At 46.7% G+C, this 9,971-nt stretch overlaps 1 protein-coding gene across 2 annotated transcripts in view; it reads right to left on the bottom strand.

Moving 5' to 3' along the window:
- Positions 1-6,130, bottom strand: part of CACNA1C (calcium voltage-gated channel subunit alpha1 C) — a 692,837-nt gene extending 686,707 nt beyond the window's left edge. For both annotated transcript variants that reach the window (XM_023735710.1, XM_004381214.3), the window contains exons 1-2: positions 5,812-6,130; positions 946-1,049 (exon numbers count right to left, since the gene is read on the bottom strand). In XM_023735710.1, coding sequence (XP_023591478.1) covers positions 946-1,049; positions 5,812-6,097 — 390 coding nt within the window. In that variant the 5' untranslated portion in view covers positions 6,098-6,130. The remainder of the gene's footprint in view (positions 1-945; positions 1,050-5,811) is intronic.
- Between the last annotated feature and the right edge of the window lie 3,841 nt (positions 6,131-9,971).

The following is a 9,971-nucleotide window of genomic DNA, read 5'->3' as shown; positions in this document are numbered from 1 at the left end:
TATATATATACCCGTGATAGCATTAGCAACTGGCAACAATGGAAAGGAGACTTCTGGAACCCTCCTGCTTCTTTTAAAAGTGATCTCATCAGACAGCCAATCTCACTAATTAGAGGAGGATGCTGGGGACAGGGGAAAAATGGTGGCTTTGGTGACCAACCACGCCTTGTGGAAGTCACATGAAAAGTAATGGTGTCTTTGCAGGGGAAGGGGAGAGAGAGACAGGATTTTCCTACAGGCCTATAGCAGAGGCATCACAGAGTGCCCCAATTTTGCCAATTGCATTCCAGAGCTCTTTTCCTCACATGCCCAGACGGAGCAAAGGCCTTTGTAATGACTTCATACTCAGCCAAAAGTAAACATAGTCTCCACTTTTTCCATGGACAAATCCTAACCCCAATTGCCAACACTGGCCTCCCAACAATCCAAATGCAAAGCTGCCTTTCCCAAGAAAATGAAACCTTTTTAACTAAATAATACATCTTGGCTTCAAAAGCAAACTTTCCTAAAAGCTTCCTAGAATTATTTATCGTGCAGCAATGTTGCAGGTCACCTGAGCAAGACCCCACCAATGGAAAGAAAGAAAACAAATACAACAAATGATCTAAGAATAAAAGCCGGCTCCTGCAGATGCCTGCATGGGGGACTTACACAGCACATTTGGTAGCACTCACAGGATTCGCTACTCAAAACACACACACACTCACACTCACACACATCCAGAGCTCACTACTAGCTAATTGGAATATTCTTTCTGAAAACAGGCTGTGACAAGACAGGTGCTGATTTGCATAAAGAGCAAAATAGCACTCAAGGTTGGAGCTCTGCAGTGCTTTTGTCACATGCACTTCTTCCTTCCCTTCCACGTTCCAACTTGAATCCACATGATTCAAGCCAGCTCTCCATTAGGTAAGAAAAGCAGCAACTCAAGGAAGTCAGACTTACCAGGTTGGAATTGGTGGCGTTGGAATCATCTTCTGGAAAGGGAATATAGATCGCTAAGGCCACACAATTGGCAAAAATAGTCAGTAAAATAATTATTTCAAATGGTCTGAGGAAAGGAGTTAAGGAAGTTAATGCCGCAGAAAGTACAAGTGAAACAAACATACATCTATATATGTTTTCAAAAATGAATCAAAGATTCATAAGAATTTTGTTTAAACAATGCATTCCAAGCCCCTTGTATTCTGAAAAGAAACATATGCCTTTTTAAGAGCTTCTCGTGGGTCCCCGCCAAAATTTTTCCTAATATGTCAAAAGCAGTGGAGGCCAGTCGCGTGCCAGAGTAAACACAGATTTCTAAAAACTTTTTTCCTCTTCTTTTATTTATTTAGATTGCATTTGACTTCATCTTCCGTCATGTGTATTTGGGGTTGCTTTTAAAGATCAGTGCCTGTCTCAGACAGGACTCACCACTCCAGGCACCCCTTTCCTCAGGGCTTACACACCTACCCTCTGGGGACTCAGCTAGGCAGGCTCGGGGAAGGAGAGACAGGAGGGAGATTTGATTTTTAATCTTTTTAATCAAAGTTGGGAGGTTTGGGTTTTAATCTTTTAAACTAAAGTTCCGAGTGTTGTGTTGTTTTTTTCTCCCTTATCCTCCAACAGCTTCCGGAGAACTTGAAGACAGGCCAGGGGCTCAGGATCCCCAAGAGCAAGGTGGGATGGGTACTGTCTTTCCTTTAAGGCACAGTTTCAAAGAGAAGATGTGAAATCTCTTCAGTCTGTGGAGGCACTGCCTTCAGTGGGCAACACTTAAGTTCTAGGTCCTCTTGACTTTCCCACTGCTATTTGCTGGGATCTGGAGGGACACCCTGGGGCTCACTCGCCATCAGCAGTCCACTCAGGGAGGTTCCCAGGCCCTGATTACTTTACCAAAATACCAGGCAGGATGCATTCATAAGAGAAAAATGAGCTAATGTGATAATATCCCTTCCAATGTAACCTACCCCACACCCACAATTGAAGATAAGGGGAATTTTCAATGGAAGGGCCCAGTGTATACTTTCCAAGCTCCATTCACCCCTCAGTGTCAAGTTTCCAGGCTATTATGTGAAGTCTAACAGGAAAAGGAAAAGAAAGAGGTATGGAAATTCCTGGGTGAGGGCAACTTAATTCTCCAAGAGCAGGGCTTTGAACCTGTTCATTCTGGTTCAAACCCCTGCTGAGAGTTTACATTTCTATCAAGTTCCTAGGTGATGCTAATGCTGCTGATTAGGGACCAATTCTGAGAACCACTAGTAGAGCAAAATTTATTATACATAAGAATCACCTGGGGATCTTGTTAAAATTTTTATTCTGATTCAGTGTATCTGGGGTGGAAATGCAAATTATTAGCAGAGGTTCAAATCTGAATGAACTGGTTCAAAACCCTATCCCAGAAAAACCTGTACTCACAAAGTTAATGAGTTTTAAATCAGGAAGAGACCTTACAGATCACTGAGTCCAAACCCCTGTGGCCAAGAGAGCTGAAGAAACTTCTTCAATGCCCCACAGTGAGTTAATGATCAGCCAGGACTGGAACGCAGATTCACTGACCACCGAGTCCAGTGCTCATTCCCCTGCAATAGACTGCCTCCTATGTGTTAGCAGGACAAGCCTGGGCCATGTCACAGAATTCTGCAACTAGAAGGAATCTTGGGGATCAGCTAGTCCAGAGCTTCCTAACTGGTGTTTTGGTTACTGAACCCTCTTCAGCCCTACAGGTCTCCCCAAAGGTCCATTCACAGAGCATGTCACATAAGAGTTACCATTTTCTATGTATGCTTTGATATCAAAAAGATGGCAAGCAATGGACCTCTCTAACCACCCACCTCGACAGATGTAGGAAGTTAAACAACATCTCTAAGATCCCAAACTGGTAAATAGCAGAGCCAAGTCCAGAACCCAGGCCTACTGATTAATCTTTTCCAGTACATCATGCTGCACCTTGAGTAAGCCAAGGAAAAAGTGACGATGCTGGTGATGTTGATGATGATGATGATGATGGTAACAGTCATTACAGCAGTTAACATTTACTGAGAGCTTACTGTGTGCCAGGCACTGTTCTAACTGCTCTAAACAAACACCCTGAGTGGAATGTACAATTATCACCCCCGTTTCTAAATGAGGAAACTGAGGCACAGGAAGGGTAAATGCTAACTTGCCCAAGGTCACGCAACTACAGGTAGCATGGGATTCAAACCCAGGAAACCTGGCTCCAGAGACTGAGTTTTCAAGAACTACTCTATCGTTTTACTCCAAAGTTACCCTAAAGTATTCGTATAGAGTCAGTTCTTCTAGATCTCCTATCACGTCACCTCCTCCCTCTTCCCCGTCTAACCTTTTTCCCACCTGTTTAGGAAAGTGACACTCAGCCCAGCAGCCGGTCAGTTTCAGTCCCATCATCTGGTGGGCAGATAAGAAAAGCCATCAGCTAAAAAGCAGGGGAGAACCCAGGTAAGCCTGGAAGTGTTCTGTGTCACCCTGTGAGGACCAGATCATTTTTTAAACTGCCTTCTCTTAATGACAGCGTTAGATTCCACTTTTTCTAGGAGAACTGACTGGCTAGCACACCTGGCTATCTGCTTACCTGTCCAGCTACCCTTCTAAGACAATCTGGGATTTCTGCCCAACCAGTGCTGCTGAGGCTGGGTACACTTGCCCTCCTCCAGTTGGGAGGCATCTTCCTCGGCAGGGGGGCTGATGCAGCACCCCTCTGCCACAGTTGGGGCTGCAATGAGGTGGCCAAGGCTCACAGTTAGCAGACTGGGTGACTGCCCTTGTTAACACCGTGACTGACTCCGTCAAGGGTCTTTTCAAGAGCCCCTAACTCCAACCTCCTGGGGCAGTAGACAGCACCTCACACCTGTCCAGTTACGGAGCCCCGACTTGCCCTCTGTATCACCGTTGTCTGCTGAGGCAGTGTGCTCTCCCGCCCTCTTTCCCCTCTTTCCAGGCTTTGCACATCCACCAGAACTTTATTCTACACTCAGTCCTCCTCGTCAGGGAGTAGTCCATCCCAGGAAGCGAAGAGAGGACTAAAGTAACTAATGTTTGCTAGACATCTCTCATGTGGTGGGTTTTCTGTGCGTGCTTTCATGGGAATAGGTTGTTTTTGTGTTTTTTTTTTTTTTAACCCTTACGATACTATGGCAGGTGACTGCTATTACTCTCTTTTACAGATAGGAAACCGAAGAGGTTAAAAGAGGCCTTGACAACTCAGAACACAGGTGGCAGGACCACAACGGCAGCAGGTGTCCAGGTGCCAAATCCAGGTCCCACTGGGTCCTAGCAAGAACTATATCAACTCCCCTGAGTGTCTATCCTAGTACCTTCTTCCATACCATGGATGCAAAGGGTGAGGGAAGAACATGGATTTTTAGACCAGGGAAACCTGAATTTGAAACTCAGCTCTGTTAATTGTCAGCTTTGTGACTTAGGGCAAGTTCTTTGGCTTCTCTGGGCCTCACTCCCCTTTTCTCCCAGGCAGTGCCTAATTTATATGGCCCACTAGTTCTTCAACTCCGTGATTCTGCAGTGGGCAGCTACAAAAGCAGCCTGTCAGGGGCTGAGCAAAGCCAAGTCTCCCCAAGTCACCTGGGGACCGAAACTCGTGATTGGCCATTCAGAACAGACAGGCCAGCTCTGCAGCAGCCACTTGTTTTGAATCGCATTCGCTTAAACCTACTTTTGTGTTGAGGGGCTCAACCATTTACACGGTTCACATTTCTTGCTAAACAAAAACTTTCTTCTACCCTCGGGTTGTTTTCTTTTACCTTTCAACCACTACCCAAGACTTTCAAATCTTTTCATCGAAACCCATTAATGAAACCTAACACTCCCATCCCAAGACCCTGAGGACATGGTAGTCCTGCCCGAGTGAATTCTTAGTATAAAAATATCCCAAGTATCAGGGTTCTAGTCCTGCTCTGTCACTGACTGGTGACCTTGGAAGAGTCACTTCTGTAGGGCTCCACTTCATCACTGGTGAAGTCAGGGATGGGCCTATTGATGTTTAAGGTCCTTTCCGTCTCTATGACCCCATGATTCCTGGTGCTAAGGCGTTTGTAATTCCACAGTGAGAGCCCAACCCTTCACAGCCATTTTCTCTGAAGGACCCATTCACTGGTTTCTGTATGTACAAAGTGGATCTCGGTGAAAACTCCAGTCACTGTTCTCAACTTTGGCAGTGCATTAGAATCACCTGGAGAGTTTAAAAATCTATGATGCCCTTCCCTAGAGAGTCTGCATTAATTGGTCTTGGGTGGAGCTCAGACATCTTTTCCAAGTGATTCTAATGTACAGCCAAGGTTGAGAACCACTGTTCTAGGCCCTTGGGCTAAGAGCCGAAGTCACTGACCACTGCCCTCTTGCATCTCCTGGGACCCTTCACCCTAGAGAGGGATGAGGTCATGAAACTATCCTGGTGCCATGACATAGGAGGGGAAAGAAGGTTATGAAGTGGCATGGAATCACTGTTAGCCCAATCTCTCATGTATATCCCTGGGCAGGCTCAGCTAGGTGTGGTGATATTTCATAACCTCTAAGGCTCGTTTTTTCAAATGTTGCTTACTGTATGAAAATAATAGCTGGGGAGCTGTTAAACAAGCAGATTCCTGGGTCTTTCCCCAGAGGTTCTGACTCATCAAGTCTGGGGTAGGGCCTAAACTCTGCACTTAACAGTGCTCCAGGGATGCAGATGCAGTGGGCAGAGAACCAGTTTGTAGGCTCAGCACTGCCAACACAGCCCACTGCCTGGTAAGCCTTGGAGGGCTGCCCCACACCCCAGGGCTCCTCAGAGCACCGTGCCCGGCCCAGAGCTCAAAGGATATTTCCATTCAACGATGCTGATGCATGCCCTCCGGATGGGGTTCTTCAGAGTCAGGCAGAGCAGGGCACGGGGTGGGCGCGTGGCAGTCGTGCTGCCCTGCTTCTTGGGTTTGCCATACTGTTGCCGTTTCCGCTGCGTGGAACTGACTGTGGAGATGGTCGCGTTGCCAGCGCTGCCCATCAGCTTGGCCTGCCGGGCTGCATCAATGGCTGCCTGCCAAGACAGGGCTGCCCCTGGGGTGGGGATGTGCTCAGGGGCGAGCCCCGCAGCCGCGTTGGCATTCATGTTGGCATGAGCTGGGCGCGGGCTCCCATAGTTGGAACCTGCATGAAGCAAGGACAGAGGACAACAGTTACTAGAAAGAAAACAGGTGACCTTGTGACAAGCTCTGGATCTCAGACTCGCAATTTTTAAAAAATCTTATTTCAAGATATTGTGGAAGCCTGAGAGGTGGCACACTGGAAACACCGATGTGTGATGCAGAGGAGAGAGTCAGGAAATCTGTAACAGTCCTAGTTCAGCCTTGGTCAGCTGCGTGACTGCAGACATGTGATGCCCCCTCCCTGAGCCTGCCTCCTTTTAGGAGGGCAAGAGGTTAGATGTATGCATTACAGCATGTATGGGCCTTAGAAACATGGCAACAGTGAGAAAAGGAAGATGAAGAATAAGTACACAATGTAAATTAAAGTTACATATGTATAAGAACACACACAAATAAAAAGATATTTATTAAATAGAATAGAATGATTGCTTAAGTAAGGTGATGTCATGGATTGAATTGTGTCCCCCAACAATATGTGTCGACTTGGCTAGGGCATTGACTCCCAGTATTGTGTGATTGCCCACCATTCTGTCATCTGATGTGATTTTCCTGTGTGTTGTAATCCCACCTCTATGATGTTAATGAGGCAGCATTAGAGGCAGTTACGTTAGTTGAGGAAGGACTCAATCTACAAGATTAGCTTGTGTCTTAAATCAATCTCTTTTGAGATATAAAAGAGAGAAGCAAGCAGAGAGACACGGGGACCTCATGCCACCAAGCAAGAAGAGCCAGGAGCACGTGAGTTCTTTGGACCCAGGGTCCCTGCACTAAGAAGGTCCTAGACCAGGGGAAGATTGATGACAAGGCCCTTCCTCCACAGCTAACAGAGAAAGAAAGCCTTTCTCTTCTCTGGAGCTGGAGCCCTGAATTAGGACTTCTAGCCCACTAAACTGTGAGAGAATAAATTTCTCTTTGTTAAAGCCATCTACTTGTGGTATTTCTGTTACAGCAGCACTAGATAACAAGACAGGTGAGGAGGAGGAAAATTAGAGTAGGATATGAAGATCAAGGAGAATAATGAATGAATGAATAAGAGAGGCAATTGCATGAATCAATGATAAATGCACCATAAACTGAAGAGTATGATTCACTCAACTCTATACATCTGAATTCCAAGAAATAAAAATAAATATAATAGAATGAGGGGGATGGACCAAGATAAGGTCACATCCAGGCACCACAAACTCGTCTGGGTGTCAAGCATTGGTTAAGTAGCAGGAGGTAGAGAGGCCGTGATGGCTTTAAAACATGTCAGATAATTCTTTGACACCCCCCTCATTGAGAAGCAGGATCTATGCCCCATCTCTTAAAATGGGATGGGCTTTTGGTGGGTATTTGACCAAGTGAGTAGAGCAGAAGTGACACCATATGACTTCCAAGGCTAGGTCAAAAAAAAAAAAAAAAAAAGGCAATGCTGTTCCCACCTGACTGTCTTGGGATGCTCACTCTAGGGGAAGTCAGCTGCCATGTAAAGCAACCTGATACCCTGAAGCCACCATGCTGTGACAAAGGCCAACCTAGCCTATAGGAGGAGATCACATGGAGAGAGTGAGCTACCCAGCCAGTCCCCAGCTGCTCCACTAACCATCTGACTGCAACCTCATGAAAGACCCCAAACCAGAACTGCCCAGCCAAGCCCTTCTTGAATTTCTGACCCACAGAAACTGTGAGAGATAATGTTTGTTGTCATTGTAAGTCACTATGTTTTGGGGTGATTTATTATACAGCGTTAGATATATACAAAGGGAGCTGTGTGTGGCAGGGCTCAGCAAGGTGGGATTAGAGGGACACCGTCCGGAAAGAACCCTGAGGAACCAGTAGGATCCAGATGGGCTTACCTGAGCAGGCACGTCTATATGGCCCTGGTTTAAAGGAACTGGAGCCATCAAGACCGTGGGCATGTCCCTAAGAGACTGCACGTACTTGAACACTCCTAAGTCTGTTAGGCTAGTGCCTCACTCTAGAATCCTGTCAGGTTTGCCAAGTGATCCATTCAGCATGAACCTGAACCTGAACCCAAACCTCCCAGGACAGGTACTTAATCTTGAGACCTGGCACCACTAGTCAACTGGCCACATGCAGCAGGATCAAGAGAAGCCGCAGAGCCTGGGGTGATACTGTGGGCAGTGGTTACTACCCAGATGTCTTCCTGAAAGTGTCCCTCTACCCACACCCTACCAACCCCTGGATGCCACTTCCAGGGGATGTAGCTGGAGCAGCCAGACCAGTTGCACGTATGTCACTTCTGAGTCCACTCACAATGACTTCCTTCTCTGCTCAGTGTATACAAGGTTCTCCCTGAGAAGCTGCTGGGTTCAGAACAAGCTACCTTGTTAAGGTCTTCCCTCTCCACACCTGCACATCACTAGTGTACAGATGAAGACTTGGAGCCCCTCCCAGCCACATCCCCAACTCTTATCTTGGGATTATTCTTCCACATTTGACCTTCGAGATAACGCTGCTCCCAGTGTGACCCGCTGTCTAGAGCCTACTGCTCCCACCACCACTCCCGTTCCCCATAGGGATCAGTTCAGAAAGAAGCACATGACCCAGCTTAGCCAATCAGAACATTGACAGACTCTAACAACCTCATTGAATTCCTGCATCCAGCCATACCTGAAGCAAGCCCCACGCAGAGCTTTCCTGTTACCTTACATAAGTAACTTAAACCAAAACAACCCAAACCCATTGCCGTCGAGTCGATTCCAATTCATAGCGACCCTGTGGGACAGAGAACTGCCCCATAGGGTTTCCAAGAGTGCCTGGTGGATATGAACTGCCAACCTTTTGGTTAGCAGCTGTAGCTCTTAACCACTATGCCACCAGGGTTTCCCATAAGTAACTTAGCTTAGGCTAATTTGAATTGGGTTTCTCTCCCTTGCAAACAAATAAGACCTGACTAATATGTTTGCTCCATGCCACAAAGCTTGCACCTGGCTAGGCTGTCATTTGAATGTACTTCTGCTTGATTCCAAACTCTATGTCCTTTCTATCACAGCAGTGACACACAGTAAGTTTAAACTCTTATGCCAATTGATAGATAGATACAGCTATCCAAAATTCTGTACATACAGGAGGGAGGCATATCTGAGTACAACAGGAAAGCATATCATGATAGATCAGTGATGCCTGCCATGGGCACAGAGGGTGGGGAATGGTATCACAGATGCCACGTATTTACCACCCCTGTATGATACCAAGATGAGCACATCAGGTCTTCTTTAGTACCAGCTGGTCAGCTGCCTTCTTGTCCCATGACAGTTGCCTCTTGAACTATTGCCATCTGGTCCCTGCAGCCCCACCTCCAGCCCCCAGGGCCTCTGCTGTACCCAACTCATGGCTTGATTCGAAACATGACACTGACTCACACCTCACCGGATCTTCCCTCCACCTTCTTCCTTTCCTCTACCCCAGCTGCTCCAGGCAGCTGCCTCATCCCCAAGGGTAAAAGCACATCAACCAGAGTATCAGGATCCTGCAGAACCCAGACCTTTCTATGAGAAGTCTCATCTCTCACATACCTTGTCACTGTCCTCCCGCACTCACTGTGGGGATCCTAAGCCACAAGGGAGGAAGACCCAGTAAGGCTGGGCCCTTACCCTTTCCTATAAGACCCAGAGGAAAACATTAGAAGAGGGCATTTGAATTAATATGACAAAACTAAGAGTGTTTTGCAGGCTCCTGAAGCACAAGGACTGCTTTAATAACCAGCAAGCACGAGTATCTCCATTTTACACATAAGAAAACAAAGAGCGTATGACTCATTAAAGGTCACAAAGTGAGACAATGGAAGATTTCTGCAGTAAGCATAGGACTCACAGCTAACTGCTAGACTAT

Source organism: Trichechus manatus, unplaced genomic scaffold (genome assembly GCF_000243295.1).
Source record: "Trichechus manatus latirostris isolate Lorelei unplaced genomic scaffold, TriManLat1.0 scaffold00081, whole genome shotgun sequence".
Classification (NCBI taxonomy): domain Eukaryota; kingdom Metazoa; phylum Chordata; class Mammalia; order Sirenia; family Trichechidae; genus Trichechus; species Trichechus manatus.
This window is presented reverse-complemented; position numbering and strand designations above follow the sequence as displayed.